At 38.7% G+C, this 22008-nt stretch overlaps 1 protein-coding gene across 1 annotated transcript in view; it reads right to left on the bottom strand.

Moving 5' to 3' along the window:
• Nucleotides 1-22008, bottom strand: part of OSBPL11 (oxysterol binding protein like 11) — a 44245-nt gene that overhangs the window by 9210 nt on the left and 13027 nt on the right. Inside the window, exons 2-9 of the mRNA XM_034062021.1 lie at nucleotides 18296-18364; nucleotides 17228-17403; nucleotides 16525-16604; nucleotides 15316-15498; nucleotides 10427-10628; nucleotides 5934-6079; nucleotides 3752-3892; nucleotides 1254-1752 (exon numbers count right to left, since the gene is read on the bottom strand). Of these exons, the coding sequence (XP_033917912.1) occupies nucleotides 1254-1752; nucleotides 3752-3892; nucleotides 5934-6079; nucleotides 10427-10628; nucleotides 15316-15498; nucleotides 16525-16604; nucleotides 17228-17403; nucleotides 18296-18364 (1496 nt within the window). The remainder of the gene's footprint in view (nucleotides 1-1253; nucleotides 1753-3751; nucleotides 3893-5933; nucleotides 6080-10426; nucleotides 10629-15315; nucleotides 15499-16524; nucleotides 16605-17227; nucleotides 17404-18295; nucleotides 18365-22008) is intronic.

Raw genomic sequence — 22008 nt, 5'->3', positions numbered from 1 at the left:
TACCCTATCTGAAGTCAGGTAGCAGAAACAATTCTCCTAACCACACCTCTCTGCCAAGACAAACCCAACTCTTTCCTGACAGTAGCTTTTGCAATAAATGTCATGAATCTCTTATAACACTAGAATTTTTCTTTGGGTTTTAAGATGTATGGGTTTGCTTGATTCCTATTAAAAACAAGAAAAACCCAAACAGACAAAAAATGACAAAAAACACCGCAAGATCTACCTCCTGCCCTTACAAAAACACATGACAACTGCTGCCTGCATCAGCTCAGGCCTCTAGCATATCATCACTGTGTGTTTGACATCAGTATGAAAATCATGAGAAATTCCGAAAATATGACACGATTTGAGAAATGCCTTAGAGGAGATACCGGCTTCAGAATTTACCCGGAACAGCCAAAGCATTGAGATGTGCCTTACACACTGCCTGCCATGCTCATTCCCTTGTCCATAGCTGACATAACTTAATAATAATTTTGTTATAATTATATATATATTATTAATGATATTAATAAGCCACAGTTCATATGCAAGTGCCTGGAATCCCTAGTTACTGGGCAATATACACAGGGGACACAGAATGGGAAATGCTGTTTCATCTCTTGCAGTAAATACTAGTACTAAAGGGAAATAGCAGCTTAAAAGCAGTTATCCTTCTCTGCCCCTAAACAATCCAGTTTCTCTAGTTAAAAGAAAATTAGAACTTGTATAGTAAAATACATTAAGTGTAGTACATGCACCCGCACTTCTATTGAATAAATATCTGATGCAAATGAATCTGTCTGATGCTTTGGAAACATTAGTAAATATCAGTTCACATCATAGTAACTGCCTTTTGGTTTAAAAGTAAAAATTTTATCTCCAAGTATAATCCTTGTTTTTGGAAAAGCATAAACCTGTCTGTTCCCCCACATGAAACCTTCCTGTGTAAATTTTCCTGATACTACTCCAAGAAGGACTTGTATACCTCCTGTACTTTGTAAAGAGTAAAAAATAAATAAGAAATCACTGAATGACTGTACATTAAAGCTTGCAGACAACAGAAGAGATCCAGGAGTACAGGGAAAAAAAAAGTCTGAAAACCCAATGACATCTTCTGCAAGCAGATTTTTTTTTAAAGCCTTTGAAACAAAACTACTGAGCAATATTCATCGTATTTCTGCCAGAGGAATGTAACATCAAATTTCCTACCAAACTAACAATATTTTAACAACTTTCTAAACTGAATAAAGGACAGAAGTTACACTTACCCTCACCAATCATCGTCACTCCTATTGACATTCCTAAGAATTTACTTTTTGTCCAGACGTGGGCATTAACACACATCTTTCTCTCTACACATTCAGCATAAAACCCTGAGACAGGAGGATGGTGGGACACTTGCTCAGCTACAAATTTTACTGTATAGTAGTCCAGCTCTGTTTGGCCCTCCGTATCTTTAGACAGAGTTACTTGCTCTGAGGGGGAGTGAGCAGAGAAGTTACTGCCAGCATCAGTGGCTACATCACTCTTCGGTATCCTCCAGGAGCAGTGAAATGTCTCCCCAATGATTGGATTGTACGGTTTCTTTGCAATAGCTCCCTTGCGACCTTCATGAAATGAAGTGAGATAATACTCAACAAAGCGGATCATCCTCTCCTCAGGGGTAGTGCCATTTGTGATTGCAATGAAGAGATCTGGATGGGACATGAAGTCCGCATACATCTCCAACAACGATCGCTTCTCCAAAATAAAAGTGGGAAGAACTACCTGCAGTAAAAGAAAATCCAGAAAATTCTAGTAAGGAGAAAGGCATTTTTATAAGGGAAGTTCTCAGGTGGAGGATTCTGTCCTATTTTAGATACCACACTTTCAAACAGAACTTTCTTGTCCCTCTTATAAGATGTAAGCAAAATACAGTAATCAGAGGTCTCAGAAAAGCAATTTGCAAGGAGAAGAAAGCCCAGTAAGCACTATTAGAACTAAGGAGGTTGAAAGGGACTGAGTATCCCTCAAAAAACATAAAAGAGCTGCAAAGAGAAAATGTGTCCCAAATTATCTGTGGAGGAGAAAAACAAGCAGGAAAAGAGCTGAAACTGTATCAAGGAAGGTTCAGAGCAGAGGTTAGGAAAGGTTTTACCTAATGGAGAGAAAAGCAGGGAAGCTATGCCAGCACAATTGAGAGCCTGCAGTCTCTCACCACAGCAACTATGACAAGCATTGCTGAGAAATAACACAGTATAGGTTGATCCTCTACCTCTGAGCAGACAACCTTTCTCAGTTACATTCACCTCTATAAAAAACAGCAGTCCTGTTTTTTGCTGGGCCAAGAGCAATACTGTAGAGTAAGAGGCTGTAGGTATCATCAGTCTTTTCCTTCCCTGTAGCAGCAACTAACCTCATGTAGCTAACCATTGTAAAGAGCAACACAGGATGCCTCAACCATGAGATCACAAAAGTCCATTTAAATTAGCTGCACTTGGAAAGGTAAAGCACAGACTTAAGATTTTTAATAGACCTAAAAGTTAAGCTGAATATGTTTGCCATGTTGTTGCAACAACAACCCAGAATATTTAAGTTGCTTTTTACTTCAGTTAAGTGGAATTTTAACAACTTCATTGCCTGTTTTGAAGTCAGGCTTGTCCCATTTCAATGCTTTGCCTGTTCTGAACTGAAGACAATTCTACACACACAGCCGAAAGTTGCAACTGGGAGACAGGATTGACAATTTGCTCCAACTAAGAGAAAATTATACTCCAAATCCAATATTTAATAGAAGTGAAACAATGACTTAACAAATCCTTGATTAAGTAGCAGGTGTTTAAAGTTTGGCTCACAGGCAGCAGCGCCTGTTCATGCCACCTTTTCCCCTACTCCCCCCCCAAAATTGTGAAATATAAGCTCCACAGTAAAAGTGTTTCTAGAGGCCAAGCAGCTAGTGCTCAAAAACACATAGCTGGGAAAAAATAATTATAATTCGTAATTCCAAGAACGAGAGTGCTTTCCTCACTCCACACTACTGTAGAACACGGTTTCAATTTATTAGTGTCTAGTGCTCACGGTAAGAAATCTTCACAGAACCGAACTGAACGTAAACTGGTAGCAACCCAGTTTTCCCAGTTTTCCTGTCCAAGTTGTCTAGTAGCAACTAAGTGTTAATTTTTTCAAAGCTGCTTGCTTTTGAGATTGGCGCACAAGTTTCAAACCCAGTTCTCTCCACTATAACTTTGCTCCTGCTTGCTAAATCTGTGAGCAAACAGAAATGAGAATGGGACATAAACAGAAATGAGAAGAGGCATAAACAGACATCTGAGGATAGATAATGGGGAAGCAAGGGAAAGCTTTTTTTCAGAAGCAGCATGAATACAGACACAGGGTTATGCAAGTTGCACATAAAAGCATTATTAATAGAAAAAATATGATGGAAGGAAATCTGAAAGACAAAAATATGAGAATACTGTAGAAAACTGTATACAAAGAATAAGGTGCAAACACAGGAAAGAAAATAGGCCATTATGGAGAAGCCAACAAAAACACAGTGGAAAACACAAAGACAATGTAATAGAAATGATACAGTCAGTTTCACTAAAGAAAAATCACCCCTTCACCACATTTCATTTAAAAACCTGCCTCAAATGGGGACAATGGATCTCAGACCTGTAAACTGCTATGGGCCACTATTTCAAATTAATATTGCTCAGTACAGGAGTTGAGTTTAAAATGGAACTTTACTTTTACTGCAGCCAGTCTTCACACTTCAGGCACTTACTCTTGTTAAGTCCATGCCAAGTTTCAGCTGAGACAAGAGATGCAGGATAACACTACGCTGTTCTTCTACCGCTCCTAGGTCATCTTCTTTATTATCACAGATATCCTCCAGCTCCTCATCTGGATTTATTTCTTCAGGTTCCTGGAATAAAAGCCGTAAGTATCACCTCAAACATGTGACTGATCAGACAATATGCAAAAAAGTCTTCATGCTATATTTAACCATCCATGTATTAAAAATAAAAGACTAAATAAACCCCTGCAGAACACTACACAATTCAATCTACTGCCAAGATAAACAACAGTTGAAGAATTGAAAGGAACATTAAAATAACTCAGTGCAGATTTCATCTACAGGATTCAGGCTAAGATTTCTCACCATCTCTCATGTGGGTTGCGGTGGGGAGGGAAGCTTTAAGAGAAAATAAGACCTGTTTTCCTGTAAGTTTTGTGACCTAACAGAACAGCTAGCTTTTATCACACACACACACACACACACACACAAAATTAGCAAAGTAAAATCCAGCAGAGATTCCAGCCACTTCAATAACACCCCTCCAATTCCACACCATTTCAAGATTTCCAGTGTTGCCATCACCACTCCAAAGGCTGTAGCAAGTGGTAGTTCCTAGTTACTTGCTTACTGTCATGCCAAATGTATCTACAGGCCAGTCTTCACATACATTATCAATGTTGCTGCTACTGCTGATATGGAACAGTAAAGGAAAAAGGAAAAGTAACCTGGAGTTTCATAAACATTAGCAAAAAATGTATCTCACATACATACACCACACACTCTGGCTGTCTGTTAGCATAACTAAAGCACCTAGACAGACCAGCAGAAATTATCTTAGCACCATTTTAACAATGATAGCCCCAGAAGTATCATCTTAACTGTCATGCTACAAGCAGAAAGTTGAACACTTCAGATGGAAGAGATGGTGGTATTCCCAGGGCTCTGAGCAGCATCCTCCTGGGCCAAACAGCTGGAGGGAAGAAGATGCAGAGGGCAGAAGCACTGAATGCCACTGGAGGGCAGCAATACGCCTCTGCCTAAGCAAAGCCCTTTATCCTGGAACAACTGCCCAAGCTCAAGGCAGATTTATGAACATTCAACTACTAAACCCAGGCGGCCAAGCCCTCACAGGATCTCAAAGTTTAGTGAAAAAAGCAGTACCACACTGGTGACACTTTTCCAAGGATGCTATCATAAATAAGGGAGCTGAAAATATCTAAGGAGAGTGATAAGACTAGTCATATCCCAAATACATTAAGCTCTTGAACTAGAACTCTTATAATTATTGGAAGAAGGAACGAATTAAGTGATTTTTAAAATCTTAATCTTGGCTTTTTTCTTTCTTTTTAATTTAGCAACCACTCCGATCCATTTAAGAATCTATAAATGATATGCAATTGAAAAAAACCTCATTTTAATTTTGATTTTGCTAGAAGATAGTACAGTGCTGTTGCAGAAATACAATACATTATCTTTTCACAAATATAGTCTCATCCAAACAACTGCGTGAAACCAACTAGTATAAAAATAATGTAACTACGATTTTCTAGCTTATCTGGGAAAACACATTCTTTACCATAATCCCTGCTGTTTTTTTACTTCAGTATACCGCACTTCAATTTTGTCAGTTATGATGCAGACTCTAGCTGTATTTCAAATACATTAAGCCATCCTGAAGTAAAGTAATGACAGTTGCTCAGATTAAGAAAAACAGATGCAGCAAGAGCTACTAAAAAAAAGATGGGGAGATTTAATAGCTAGATACTGACAAGTGTGTCTTTCATCTGCTTAGGCAGGTCTTCTTGGGCCTGTTTTGAGAGTGTCATGAATTCCAGTTAGGTTTTTTGTGCTTCAGTATCTACCTGGCTTAGATCAAAATGCAAGGGAATGCTGCCTATTCCAATACCCTGCATTACCATCCCAATTGCCTTCCTCGACTTGACAGCTAGTTACAGAAAGTTGAACACTTACAGAAAGCAGCAAAAATTTATTGAAAAAGCAAGGGAGAAAGTTTCATTTACTGCAACTGTACTCACTCCTCCTCTGACACAGCTAATCAGAAAGCATGAGAAAAATTGTCATGAAATCATTTTTACATAATATGAAACATTTACAAATACTTCTCAAAATAATTCCCCACAGAAATGGGATATTCACATTACCTTACCCTTGTTAGCTGGCAGGGCTCTGCAGTGGACTGCTCTTCTCTGACAGATGCTGGCTTGTTTACCTCTGCTGGGAAATTCTGAGCTGCTCCATTTTTGAAGTGGTTTGCCAGAGATATCTTCGGTTCCAACCAACTGATCGTGGTTCCTGAAGCAAAAGAAACTTTGCGCTGAAACTTGCTCATCTTCTGGAAGGTCAGTAAACAGCAGTTTTCACAAAAGAGCTCTTTTTTTAAGGAATAAGCTGAAAGCAGCCAATTCCTCCTGCAGCCAATCCCTTCAGCAGCCACTAAACAAAGGTGGTGCAATGAGACACCACCTTCAGTGATCATTAGCACAAACACTGCGATTGGTGAGCTGTAATACATGCAACTTGGACTGGAGAAACTAGTTGGTGTCATGAAAGGTGTAATCAGATACTACAGGACAAGCCCAGTATCATCGGGAATGTCAAATAACCCTTACAATTCTCTTTAACTGCTATCAAAAAAGCAGCCCACTACTTATCAGGCTCTCAAACCCAGCTTGGTTCTAGACTAAAAAGAGCCAAATAAGAAAGTTTTGTTGCCAGTGTTTTCTCTGGAGCAAGAACTGGTCTATTCTCAGCTGCAAAGGAAGCAAGCACACGTTGTTGAATAAATAATGGTTGCTAAAAAAAATACATATATAAAGCTGCCAGGCTTGGACTTGGAAAGCTATTACCCACTTGATGATTCCAGCATCTCTGGTTACTCCCAGCTAATTTATCAGACCAGATCAGGTTCCTCATTAATAATACAAATGTTCCGTTCTTTTTCAAAGGCTAATACATGTATAGGGCACTCCAATAAGTTTTACAGAAGAAAACACAAACAGACAAACTATCTTGGCTGGGTTGCAAACACAAAAATTACTAGGAAACCTGAATTTCTACCATCACACAGCAGTTTCCTGTGCCTCAGAATGGACACTGAGGTATCTGTTGTCTCTTCCTATATGATACACAATCCTTTATTTCCAGACCTCTGTTACCTGGAACTAGGTCACATAGAATCACAGAATGGTTTAGGTTGGAAAGAACCTTAAGATCATCTTGTAGCAACCCCTCTGCCATGGGCAGGGATGCCTCACACTAGACTATGTCACCCAAGGGTCTGCCCAACCTGGCTTTGAATCCTCAACCGCAACAGGCAGAATGAGTTTAATGCAGCAGCATTTCCAACAGGAAAATACTGTGGCAACAAAAAAGTCCAGCTTTACAAATGGGACAAAACAACTTTTTCCTGCAGCACGACAGTATTTTCATCAAGTGTATTACTCATGCATCCATTACATAGTAAGAAACTATAATCCCCCAGCAACTGAATCTATTTACACAGAAGTCTTGAAGAAGTAAAAAAATAAGACATGCAATGTCACTGTCATGATTAGCTTTTCATAAAGGTTTTACTCACCTTTAAAATCTCTTAATGACACCTGTTTTCTGGCTGTAACTTTCAACACAATAATCTCTAATTACATGTTCTAGGCTGCATTCAATCCACACTCTGTATTAGTTTGAATTTAACAAGTGGCTTCCCTTTTATACTCCCTATCAGCTACTTCTAAAATAACCTTGTTATTAAGGTTTTTTTTTAATTTTAGCTATTAAATTCTAGGAGATTTAAGTGATTTGAGCTACTAGCTGTGTTTTAATATATGTGAGTGGACAGGATACCAAATTAATACTTCTGTTCCAAAGGAAGATCATACTGAAATCTGCACTTGACTATTTTGGGTAGGCACAAGCTATTTTCTTCACTTGTGATCTCCTTCCCCAAAAGTTTTCCCCCATCTTTTTTCTTAAGCAGTTGTCAATACTTCCCCTCTGCTATAACACAGACCTCACAGTGTCTATAGTCTTCACTTTTAACATTCTTCTTTGAGAGTTGCAAACTGTTGTTGCAATTCATGACATTATCAATAACAGCGAAGTTTTGGCTTTTTTTTAAATCTGTTACATTTCACCATTTTTCACTTGAATTTAGGAAAACTTAACAGCTGCAACTTTAATTTTCTTTCTGTTTATGATTTATGGTGCACCTTGATGCAGTTGGGGCAGTATGGTTTTTTGTCTTCTAACAATTTATAGCAAACTTGCATCTTTTACAGTCCTTGGGTTTTTAAGCCTGACAAGCATCTGCCTGACACATTTTTAGCAGTTAGGTACCAAGCTAGCAGATCCAAACTTTTTTTTTTTTCACTTCATGTTTAAATCTATGATGTTAGACAAGTCTCCTCTTCACCATCACTTCTTGCTGCACACCAGCCACTTGTATCTAGCTAAAGTATACCGATCTGCCTTTATGATGCTAGCAGGATTAAATAGTGTGTGTTTGATAGAACAGTCTGCATTCAAAATTTTTCTATATCACTTTGTTTTCCTACACTTAAATATAGAAATGCCTCCTGCAGTGTTTGAATTAAGCCACAAGCCTTTTCCTTCCTGTACGAACTTCCGAAGCCTACTGAAAATACTACACCTGTTGGGCCACAAGGAGAAGGATCACTCTTTAGTCACAAGGAGAAATCTAAGCTAACTGGATTTAAAATAAAGTTCTTTGCAGTCCTTCAAAGGAACAAATGTATTACAGTGTCTCTAGAAAGACCACACCCATGGGACAACAGAAGGCTGCAGTGCCTTATTTTAATGGTTTGATTTTAACTCTGGTCCCAGTAATTCACCATCCAATCTGCTGCTCCTCCCCTCTCCATTCATCTCTTTAGGATACCACCAGAAATCTTCTAGATTTTGACATCTTCAAGCAGTTTTTAGATTTGGACATTAAGAAGCAGATACCAACTGAATAGCAGTCAGATGAATCAAACTTTCCCCTGCATAGCTTAAAGAAATGTAAAAAACCAACAAAACACACACACAAAAATATCTTACTTTAAGTTATTTCAATGCTCACTGGACCCTTCGTATTTCCCCAGATACAGTAATGGGTTAAAAAACCCCTTCTTAGTAGCACACACACAAAAATGCCAAACCAGAAAGGCTTCTGATGTGCACTTCCCACGGTTATGCATCAATAGTTAAACAAAAACCTGAGGGAACTGGAAGAGGTTTCTCAGTGTGAGTACCTTCAGCGTTCAGACAAAGATCTGGAGAGGCTCCATCTGGTTTTTCATCTTTTAAACTTTTCAATTTTAAAATTTTTGAACTTAAATACAGCAAAAAAGTTGATTCATCCTCCTCATATAATTCTCTCTTAATGCACGTGATAATTCTTATATAGTTTTTATACTCTTATACAAAATATTTTTTCCATCTTAGAAGCTAAACCCATTATAGGTCTGAGATAACATGCACTGGCAAAGCAAGTACCACAAATATGAGAGGAATAGGGGAAAGATAAAGTAAGAGACAACTTCTGAGCATAGTTTGTTACATACTCACCCTATCTACCATATCTGTTGTGTAAGAGAAGTATTTGAGAATCCTCAAAAGGTCTTTGTTTACAAAAAGCCACAAAGTAAACACATGGAAAAAATCACAATAAGATGCAAAAAAATGTACAGTCAGGAAAGAATATATTCAGTTCCATACACTGCACACAAAATAGTGGAACAATTCTGGTAAGCACCTACTTGCACAGACGTGACCGACTGCCCAAAGGCAGCAATGCGCATGTTTGCTGTCTGTGAATTTATATTATAACCCAACCATTAGCAGAAGCTTTCAGGGGTGGTTGTTGAAGAAAAGTATTGTATTCATTTGGGATTTCTGTAGATTTTTTTGGTGGGCTTTTCAGGCTGTTGGATTTGTTTGGGTTTTGCCTTTTCCACACACACACCCTCGCCCTCTTTTTTTTGTATCTTTAACCAATTTGAATTTGCCTACAAGTCTATCCTGACCTCAGAATGGAATGCAACACTCAACCTCACTGTTTAAAACAGACTAACTCAAAATGAGAATACTGATGCATAAACAGTATTAATAATAACCTGTGCAAATTTAGAGCTTAAAAATGTAATGTTTAACATGAAATGAAAGCTACACACACGTGAAAGCTTATAATAGGTATTTAGTGTGTAAAAAAAGCCAGAAAAGGATGACATCTGGCAGATCTGTACTAGACACCACATACCCTAGAATATGCAATTGCCTAACATTTCCTCTTTACTATCACTGTTCTTGAGTGGACAGTTACATTGCAAAAGCAGCCTTCTTGTTGTGGTACCTTTAAGTACTTTATTCTGTTGCAAGATGCTCCACAACAATTAGATGTTACATTTACGCACCTACTGCTGCCGCACCCTTCTTGATAAAATAAATGATAAAAAAATTACAACATGCATGGAGTTTTACCCACTGCTAGCAAGCCAAACTCTGGAAAAACTCACAACAAACCAGGCAGCTGGCAGTTTTCTCTGCCCATGTGAAACTCGTGTGGAGCAAGCAATTATGCAAGAAGGAAAGGATGCGTATTTGTTGCAGAGTTTTCCTCTTTGTGAGCAAATAAATACCCACCTGCTGGTAAGGATCCCTTTTGCTGAGAAGCATGTTGTAACTGGAGAATATGGAAACAGTCATTTAAGCAGTTCATAGTTGCCATGGAAGTTGCTTTGAGCATTAATAGGTCTTGATCCAAGGATGTAAGGTGACCAGAGACAGGAAGGCATTCTATGCTCCTGATCAAGTCTCTCTGCTGGCCCTCAGCCTGAGACATCATCTGTCAAACAAAGCAGTTATTTATCAGGTGATGGAAGTGTGTTGTGTGATACAGGTTTAGCTGTGCACAGAGAATCCCAAATGATTTTATGATGATAATAAAACTGTAAGATAATAGATGCATGTAGAGATAAATGCGCATTTTTCCTTGATGCAGCTACTAAAGAGTCATTAAGTGCATGATGAAATTCCCATGGCAATACATCATACCTCGTTAACAAGCAACGGAATACCAAAGTGACTTAAAAAAAGAAAAAGGCAAAGAGGAATCTGAACATGATATTTGCTGCAGTGAATATCAAACACTTTCATGCCTGGTTGATAAGGATGGGGTGAGGGGAAAACCACACACACTCTGTGTGAGAAGTAATTAATCTGTGTTCTGCACAGCTCAGAGGAGGATCTAATGAGATACTACCCATAGATATCAAGACCTTTTTATACCCTACAAGACGGGATCCAGCACTTTAAGGAAAAGACCTATATCACTGAGTTTAGCTCCCTTTTATTGTCTGCACTGCCATCACACTTAGGTTTGCTATCTCAACATTTACTTTGCGGGGGGGGGGGGGGCACGGGGGGACAATGACAATGACAGAAAGGATTTTCACTTTCATTCTGTGTTCAAATTACAGATGTTCCATTGTCACAGTCCCCCTTGCTCTCCCTCCTTCACAATGAGGTACACATCCCTACATCACAGAACCTGCAACGGCACATTTGCCTGCAACAGGTATAGTGGCAAAGCACACCAGCCACCAAGCAGCACACTGTGGCCTTCCAAAAACCTACATGCTTTCTTCTTTGTACTCACAGAAGCAAATTATTGCCCAATACTGAATCACAGGGATGAAAGCAACCTTCTATATGTACTAGTCCCTTTTCTGGGGAGGTACAACAAACAGCACTAATGCTACTGGACAGCATGACTCTGCAATCGTAACATGTTCTGGCAGTTAAGTTAAATGTAAAACCAGATTGATTTAGCAGAGCAGAAGAATTTCTTTAAAGAATCTGAAATGCACTCATGCAGCATCTTATTGATTTACTTTTTTCTGGTACCTTTGCCTGCAAACCCTTTCCCTTGTAATGTTTTATGCAATAAATACTTGAGCAATAATGTATTCCTCCAAGTTCATGGTATGTGGTGTTTGGAACATTTTAGGGCTTGGCTACATAGCATACTGTCCTGGGTTCAGCAGTAGTAGTCATTTTTCTCCTTCTTAGTAGCTGGTGCAGTGCTGTGCTTTTGACTCTCAGCCTGGTAACAGCACTGATAACACCGATGTTTTTAGCTGCTGCTCAGCAATGTTAGTCTCACCAAAGACTTTCTGAGTCTCATGCTCTGCCAGGGAGGAGGGAAAGCTGGGAGGAAGCAGAGACAGGACACCTGACCCAAACTGACCAAAGAGGTATTCCATACCACAGCACTTTATGCCCGCTATATGAACTGGGGGCAGTTACCCAGAAGGGCTAGATCACTGCTCGGGTTAGGCTGGGTATCATTTGGCAGGTGGTGAATGGTTATATTCTCTTCGATTGTTCCTTCCCTTATCATTATTATTATTGGTGGTAGCAGTAGTGATTTGTGTTATACATTAGTTACTGGACTGTTCTTATCTCAACCTATAGGAGTTATGTTCTTTCGATTCCCCTCCCCATCCCTCTGGGAGCAGGGGCGGGGAGGAGGAAGGGACGGGAGTGAGAGGGCAACTACGTGGTTCTGAGTTACTCACTGGACTTAAACCACGACACATGCTATGGTTTGAATTTACAGAGCATAGGCTCTTTGGAAGTGGAGTTAACTATGTACAGTCAGCTTGTCGTGGTTTAAACTAAATCTGCACAGTTCCCCCTTTGCTTCCCCTCCCCCCCCCCCTCACCTTCCCACTCCCGGAGGGATGGGAAGGAGAGCCGGAGGAATACAACTCCCACGGATCGAGGTAAAATCAGTCCAGCAATCAAGGTATAACAGAAATCACTACCGGTACCAATAACAAATCAATGTTAGAGGAGACAAACAGGGGGAGAGAATACGATACCACCCGCCGCCACGAGGCCAGCCCGGCAGAGAGAGCTTCCCCCCTCCCCTCCTAGCCAGCTTTCAGTTGCCTCCCCGAGCCCAGCCCGGCGTGTTAACTCCTTCCCTCCAGGCCAGCTTCCAGTCCCCTCCCCGAGCAGGACGTGCTGTGGTGTGGAATACCTCCCCGACTAGCCCAGACCAGGTGCCCTATCTCTCCCTCCTCCCTGGCAGAGCATGAGCTACTGCTGAACCCATGACACAGCTTTAGCATGTCCCAAGAGAGACAGGACAGAAAGCTAGTAAAATAGTTGTATAGCCTTGCCTATGCAAACACGCCAGTTGCTATCAGAACATGTGTCTTATTTTCTTCCAGTCACAAATATAAGTCTTTGTGTGCAAGGTTTTTCCAATACTTTGAAACACTCTGTTGATGTAAAAAAAAGAAATAAAAAAAATAAAGATGACAAATAATTAGTTGGCAAATAGCTACAATCCTTCTGGTGATCTTCACTCTTAGCAATCTACTATGTAGTAGCACCCAAGCACTTCATTCCAGGACCAGGCCAAACAATAGGCCAAGCCATGCTATGCCCAGCACTGAAGTTCAAAGGACACACTTCACACATTCCCAAGTTTTTCCTGCTTATATACTTAGATTTGTTAAATAAAAAAAGAAAAATAAATTTTAAAAAATGTGCCAGGGGAGGAAGAAGCACTGCGATTAAACCCTCAAAACCTATCAAATACACAGGCTGTAGTTCTCACTTCGCAAACACAGACACCTGCATTTAGTGGAAGTCAGCAGAAAGATCCTCTTAGATCTCCTGTTGTGCAGGGTATCCAAATCAGCATGACATGTATTCAGCCATGAGAAAGGGGAAGTAAAAAGGAGAGGGACTAACAGAAGACCCAACAACAGTGCAATTTATGGAGGAAAAAAAAGAAGAAATACAATCCAGAAAAAGTCACCATGCAGCAGATCCTTTGAAGAGGAAGCTGCTCTTCCCACAGCTTCTCAAACTGAATTGGTAAGTATTCACGCTGTATCATGCTCAAGTGTAACAGGCATGCACCAGCCTGTTAAGTATTTCACTATATCTTAAATAAAAAAACAAGCAAACTAACTTTGACATTCAGAAAGGCTACTGTTATCGAGGAGGCTCCATCTGTACAGGTCAAAACATTTACATTGATAAATAATAATCATGCTGTATCACTAAACTCAGTAACAATCAAAAGGGAACATGAATAGTTTTCTGTGCTCTTCAACAGTGCTACAAAAAAATCATTCCACTTCCCACCAAGAATCTCAATTAGAGGATGCAAGCCACTGCTTCAGTGCTCCAGCTCACACACATTCCTCTTTCTTCCCTCAAATTTTGAATGCCATACTGCCATTTGAAAAGTCAAAAAGTTAAAAGCCATGAAAAACAGGAGCCACAGGGACGCCAGCTGAAGTTTTCCTAGGTACTTGACAGAACTTCGTAAGTCTTTGCACTAGCACTACAGAAAACTTTACTGCTATTAGAGGATACAAACAAGATGGCAGCAGCTATCCTTTTGCAAGGCATCTACAAGAACAATCTGTTGTCAACAGAGATTTTCACAGATTCTGAAGTCTAAAGAGGCAATCACCTTGTCTAGACTACCAAGTAATAGTGCCACAGCAACTTGATTTAAATCAAAGAACAATGATGATGGCAATCTACCACACCAAGGAAAGGATTTTCAATACCTACTTACAGCTTCCCACTGATGAAATTACCACATTATTTTACTTAGCCACATATTTTAAGGTTAATGATGCTCACAATACATAGCATTCCTCTATCCCAGTTTATCCAAGTTCAATTTCTAACTATTTGCACTTCATGGATCCTTATTTGCTGAATTAAAAAACCCTCTACAAGAAACTTATTTTTGCCAAGAAATGTATCATGCTACACTTATTACACTGCTAACATTAAAATAATCATTAATAAATGCTACTACTAAAACAGGTTTGAAATTCAGCAACAAATTCTCTTTTACTATTATCTTTAGATTTGCCTCATTTACCCTGTAAATACTCACAAGCTAAATCAACCAGCAGTCAGTTCATTATGTCAGTCAAGATGGAAAAAAGCACGCTTCTTAATTGCTCCTTTTATTTTGCTCTTTTTGAGTCACATTAATCCCTAAACAATTTGTCCACATGAATTAGTGTACCAGAAAGCAGTATCAGTACTCTTAAACATCAATCATGACCAATTTCTCCTTAGTTATCGGAGATACAGGTACAGCTTAGTCCATTCTTCTACAGCTTGAAATGGGAAGAAAACAGTATATGATATAACAGTATCATAGTACATGATGTTGTACTTCCTTAAGGATATTCCCTTGTCAACTAAAGTCCTAGGATTTGCAAGGATGTGGAGAACATGCAAAGCTCTACCTTGAGCATGAGGATATTATTGCAAAGTACAAAAGTCAGAATATAAATACATAATTCTACACTTCTGCAATTATTCAAGGCAAGTTACTTATTCTCATATAGCTATGCAAGAATAGCTTAGGACATGCTATGGACAATATATTCAAATAAGAATAGCAAGTTTCTCTACAATCCTACCAATAATAGGACAGCTCTTTCAAAAAACTGTAAGATCATTTAAGGCATACAAACCTCTCTAACATCTACAAGGTGATCTGGCTGCATAATAGGAACTCTTTTTCCGGTTGGCAATCTATGATGTCCAACATTGAAAAAGGAAACTGCATTTTGACTTGGTCTTCTTTGCACACCAGGAGAATTGGCACTTCCTTGGGATGCAAGAGAGAAGCTGCGAGATTTCAGAGGAGGATTGTTCTAGTGAATAAATAAGCATATTGAGAAACATTTATAATTAATTCCTAATAAGCAGCAAATACTCTGTTTTGACAGACACAGTAGAACAGTTCCATTCTTTTTTTTTATAGAACAAGGACAGATGATATAGCCCTAATAATATATTAGTAGCAACTGATAAAATATTTTGTGCTGTTAACAGTTGCCCTGTTTTATAGCCTAATTATGATCAATCTGTGAAACAAGGTCGATCAATATGTACCACTTCTCTGACTTGAAAAATTAGTCCACAGTAGGACTAAACGATTTTACTTGTTGATGTGCAACAGTACTAGAAACTGACTCCTAACAGATCTTGCAAAGATATAGCTGGCATTTAAGAGAACAGGACTTCATATGGAACTATTAATTGAGTATATCTCTTACAATAAAGCCTACAAGATGTTGATCTTATCTTGAAAGCAAGGCTTTATTCAGGTATCAGAATAGGTGTTACAGTAATTGAGAGGTTCTGTGAAATACACTATATTTACAACTATGACATTATTAGCAAATGGAAGCAACAATCCTCAGATACAGTTAAGAACTTGCTTCTCAAACATGGGAATTAATCCTAAATGTATTTGTGGGATGTTGAATGGCTTAAAAACAAACAAACAACAAAACATTAAAAAGAAAAGCTCCCAAAATGGAAGGGATTCAATAACACTGAAGACCTGTTCCCTCACCCATTAAAAAAAACAAAACATCTGGGAAATCTGGGAAAAGATCTCATCTTTCATCTGCCTCCAATACCTGCTCACCAATACCTGCTCAGGGAGGACCATTCAGGTCTTCAGGGACAAAAGGACTTCACTTTGTTTCATTCCTAAAGATTATTTCTATTACAAGTCAGCTATTACTCAGAAAAAAATTTATTGATGTAAGATTGAAAACCAACCATATGCCCTTTTGCAGTATCTGTCTGAGGTAACAGGGCAGCAGTATTTGCAGTTCTACCACCTGCCTAGCTTATTTCTGCCCACAAAAATAGCAATCATACAATACCTTTCCAATAGCTTCCGTGTGATGCTGTGTGCATATCTGAAGTCTGCTAACCCAGTGTTGACGTTCTTTAGCATCAGTAGCTAATAAAAGCAAACCAAAAGGATTATGCAAATGAAGACATTTCAAAGCATGGGCAAAAAAAGACTGTTTTTTTTATTTTCCTGGAATAAGAGTAAGGTATGCTGAATTAGAAAGCAACAGCAAGTCTTCAAGGGAAGAAATACTAAAAGATGTTAGATACAGATGTAAGAGATATAAGATATTAAATACAGACATAAAGAGCTATAAGCCCAGATTTCCATAGCCGACAAAAATCAGAGAATGGGCTTCTATACCCACCACAAGAAGGCTAACAAACTGAACATTAGGAAAAATGTAGTTCTAGGCAAGCATCTACACAGCACTGTTACCTACAATGATTTAGAACACTTTGAATCAATTAAAGGACACTATACATTAAGAGTAAACCCCATCCTACACATCTGAAGTCTGTGGTCTTCTCAAAGAGTACAGAACTATCCAAAAGAAGGACAGTTTCTAACTGAAGAGCAGGATGAAAGTTTCACATGTAATTCTCACTGCATCAGTCTAAGAAACAAGTTTTTGCTTTGGCCATGCAACCAAACCCAGCAGAGCAGCTACAGATGAGAGCCAGGAGTGTCCTCTAGTGGAAGAATCCCTTGCACAGGAATCCGGGTCCTACCTCTGAGTTTATACTGCTCCCCACTGGCAGCGTTGACTGTAAATGTATGAGAGTCTTCATCACTGGGTGAAATTACAGCTCCAGCTAGCTGCAGGGTACCCCTGGGCTTTAGATGTCTAGACTGCTCATTCACAAAGTACTCCAGCAGACCAGCATCATTGTTTAAAACAAAAAATCTGCAACGAAAACAAGGCAAAAGGTACTGGGAGAATTTAAGACTTTCATTACAAGTTGGCACAGATGAGGCTGGGACTTAAAAGACCTGAGTCAGTACAACCCCAAACATACGAATTATGTCCCCAGCAAGACTGCACAAAAATTACATTCTTAGCAGTTTTTTCCATAGAGGCCAAGGATCACACAGCAGAACAGCATGCCCACAGAAGAGTGCTATTCCAAAATTTTGGGAATCAAAAGAATATCCTGAATCTCTACGGCTTAATACATCCTTAAACTACATTCAATCTCAATTGAATTTGACAGTAAGTGTATTGACACAAGTCATGGCATATCACTGCTAACACAGGAATTTGGGCAGTGTGATATGCCAAGGACTTGTCTCTCCAATACTAATTTGGTTGCACTGTGCTGCTCTAGAAACAGCATCGAGCAAGCAGCCTGACCAGCCTGAAATTATTCCAGGGGAGACAGACAACCTGAGGAACTATGGGGAAAAGACTGCAGTTTGAATTTTCAGTAAAGAAGTCTTAATAAAAAAAAATAAAAAATTGGTATGATGGTATGAATGTGAATAGCACTAAGCTGAAGACTTAGCAGAAACAAAACAAAAATAATCTATTTAATGGAAAAGGAGAAAAAAAATTAACACATAGTTCCAAGCCATCAAATGAGTTAACTGCATCATACTACCTACACATTTTTTCTTATTCATGCCTTAAAACAAGTATTATTCATCTACATGTTCGCATAATCTACATTGAGAAAAGCATAACTCTTCCATAATGTTTGTCTAATAAAAGGGAAAATACAAGTATTATTTAAAATACCTGAAATATGTTCAGTTAGATGCTGTAAAAACATTACTAGGAAGCACCAGAAAAGACTTACCGATATTGCCAACCAGTGACAAGATTCGTGTATTTCATTAAGTAGCCGTAAATATTTTCCATGTGATCACTATCAAAAAAGAAAAAAAGAGAAAAGCAATTGGACAATACCAAACAAACTTTAGATCTCCCCAGATTTTGATCACCACTATTTACTCTCAGAAAATGAATTTATGTTTTTAATTTAGAATGGCACTACCATCTTAATAAAGCTACCAACACTTAACAGATTTTCCAGCCTTGATTCCAAGTTAATTTCATAAGATTGGTTAACCAGACTTACCAAACTCCAAATAATTTCAAGGCACAATTAGTTTTACCTATACTTGAGTTTCATTCAGCAGGCATTTCTGGACACATTTGTACTAGTTTTAGGTAATTAAAGACTTAGTATCCATGTTGCTTCTGTTTCCTGATCCCTCCTCTAAGCAAGCTTTGTATTTTTTGACTCCTGAACAAAATTAACTTTCATTAGCTCACTAATAGAACCTTGGTCATGGTCACCAGTCAAAGCCAGTCCCCAGATACTCCTACACCAGTGTGGTTTTATTTATCCTTAATGCCCAGAACCTGTCCCAGGTACATAAACAGTCATGCTCTTGAGCAGATGTCCCTACAGAACACAACATGCAGGTGCAGGTCACAACAAGATATTCCAAAATCTGACGCAGGAGCTGAAACAGCTCCTCCTCTGGCCTGGCAGGAAAATCAGGTAATTTCTCTTTCAGAGCTGCAACTTATAACATCCACCATAAATGAGAACCCAGTGAGCCATTCAGCAGAAAGGCTTAATAGAACACTACAGGCAAAACCACATTACCGCTTTTGAAAAATATCAATTGTCCTAAATAAGGCTTACAAGTCTTATGGCTAGAAACCAATCACATCTTAAAGCCACAGTTTAAAAACTTACTGTACACCACACATTCCCATAATCCTAGAAATGACACCTCAATGCCCCTGCCTCTTTCAGTAGGGCATAATCCTACACTGAACAACATACTCTTGGTAGATATTTAGGTCCAGCACAAGAAAAAAGTTCTCATTATTCCAATGAAGAAGTGAAACAATGACCCAAATATCAGACATTAACTACTTGCTTAAAAAAAAAAAAAACAACTTGTATTAGACTCATCTTATTAATATTTTAAAATAAAATTTCTGTAGCTTGAGTTATTGTTGAAGATTAAATTATAATTATTCAAGGACTATTGGAGCAGCAGCCTGTTCCGGTCATTACAGAGATTAAAGTAGCTCCCTATCAGCAAATGTGGAAAGATAGGGAAAATGGGACTAATAGAGCCTAGAGATCATCACCCTTAGTGGGTTTTGGTTGCATATAGCTGGACTAAGTACTGAGGTTAACTTTCAAATAATAACTGAAGCTGCTGTCTGTATCTCATTTATAGACAGTGTCAATATCACCAGATTAATTAGACATCTGGCAATTTGATAAATATAATATGTTGCACTAAGTTTCATCCTAAAGGAGGGTATTTAGGATGACACTAATGAAGATAATGTCAGAGTAAATAACTGTCATAACATGGCCATTCAGTAATATTATTTATAGAAGAGAGGCAAGAATCCACATTTTTGAAGAAGAAACAAGTTGCTGGTTTTTAATGTTACACTTTAAACCAAAACTGTGTTCTAGCTTCTGCAGCAATCAGTATTGCAGTAACATCCTGCAATGGAGAGCAGCCAGCAGGACTATCTAGGAATTTAATTTCTAATAGCTCATTAAGTAGTACTTACACATAAAAATACAACCCTATAGATAAAAATAAAACCAGGGAGCGCAGAGAGTATTCAGGCTATGATACATTTTAAACATAGAAAAATGCTAAAGGAGATACAACCAAATTAACCCTCTGCAGATGCTTCTCATTTGTTATAATTGGCATATAAAGGAAGTACATTTTAAACTTGCTGTCTTAATTTAACTGAAGACTATAAGATTGTATAGTCATAAAAAAGCACGAGCTTGAGTTTTAATCATTCGAAAATCGTCCCTAGTCACAAGTAATTGTTTTTCAATTTCAGTGAATGCAAGATTCACCCTTGCTTTTCAGTTACGACATCATACAGAGCCCTGCACAACTGGGCTAGAGCTTCCGCACTCTCCCATTAACCAAGTTGCCTAAGTCACAGGTGTCTTTTAGAAGAAACCAAGAAAATTCAGGAAAGTGACTTCAGACTGCAATGAAAACATGTATGGCCTATGGAAGTCCATTCATCTGACAGCCTTTACTTAAAATAATTCGACAACTTTTTTTGAGCATGACAGATTAGATAGCTGGTTTTGTCAGACTTTAGAAAAAGCAAAAAGTCACCCTAGAAGGGGGTGCAGCCTTTTCAGTGATTTACTTCACATCAAATGAACACTTGACTACATTTTGCCTTCATCCATATGTTCCTCTCTACTTGGATTTTCACTTTGACTGGACTCAAACTTCTCCAAATGCCTCCTCTTCAGTAATTCCTATCTCTAGCCTCAGCAGTCCCAGAAGTTGATAATGTCACCAAAAAACTCTGAAAACAGCACCCCAGAGAAGTCTGAGAAAGTGACTGAAGATAAGCAAGCCAGTCACCTCCAGCATTGTGGACACCACTGATCTGGAAGAAGCATGTTGCATAAACGTGAACACAAGTGCACAATGTTAAAACACACTGACCAGGTGTGTTTCGGAATCCCTAACTGTATGCAAGGGGTCCCTAAACCCCTTATCTCAAACAAAGGAACTATAGCTCAGTGTACAAGGTAAAGCTCATAAGTATATTTAGCAGGCTTCCATTCACAAGCAAAAAGACTCCCATTCACAAGCAAAAAGACCACATTCAAGGTCTGCATAAGAATACAGAAACATACTTAAGGACCAGTGGTGAAACCTCAGTACAGAAGAGCCCAACAGTAGTGATGCACATCCCAAGACACACAACCATCAGCTCCAGGGAGAGATTCCTTATGGACTAGCCTCTGCAGCAAGGGAGGAATATAACATGTTAGCTGCGACAGATAAGATACTGAACTGTGGCTTGCTTTTTGGGAAACCAGGGAATGCCAGAAAAGCCAGCATCCAAAGAGATGGAGCATGAACGGAAGTTTCTGCTAAATGAGCCACCTCTTGGCCAATAATGATTATTTTCCTACTTAATTCTGTTCATACATCTGCAACAGAACTCCACAAACCCAAAGGACAGTACTTTTATGCATATATATATATATATAGATAGATAAATACATTTAGTTTTCACTCTGCCAAAGGCTGGACAAACTTTTAGCACCCATGCAAATAAGGGGTTAGCCTACATGAAGGGTATGAAAAGCTCTGTCAATGTTTAAAACATTTCCTGTGTCAGTATAAGGGCCTCAAGGCAAACAAGTAAATGAAAGAGTAAAACCACAGACATTATAAACACTGATCATACTCTCCCAGCACAAATTCTCACACCACGTGGGCCAGGGTATTTTCAGCATTTGAACTAAGGATTATTTTTAAATATGTAACAATTTTTATATGCTTAAAAAACAGAGATTTAAAACCAGTCCACAAATAGCAACTCACAAAAGGCAGAACCTGTAACAGTACACAAACCTGTTACTGAACTACAGTTAACCTTCTAATCTTCTGCTGGTTTAAGTACTAGTACTTTCCTGTGAATACAGGAAACATTCTCAGTATTATTTAGAGCAACAAGACCATGGAATTA

This window comes from Melopsittacus undulatus, chromosome 4 (genome assembly GCF_012275295.1).
Source record: "Melopsittacus undulatus isolate bMelUnd1 chromosome 4, bMelUnd1.mat.Z, whole genome shotgun sequence".
Taxonomy (NCBI): domain Eukaryota; kingdom Metazoa; phylum Chordata; class Aves; order Psittaciformes; family Psittaculidae; genus Melopsittacus; species Melopsittacus undulatus.
The sequence above is the reverse complement of the archived record's forward strand: the minus strand, read 5'-3'. Positions and strand labels throughout refer to the sequence as shown.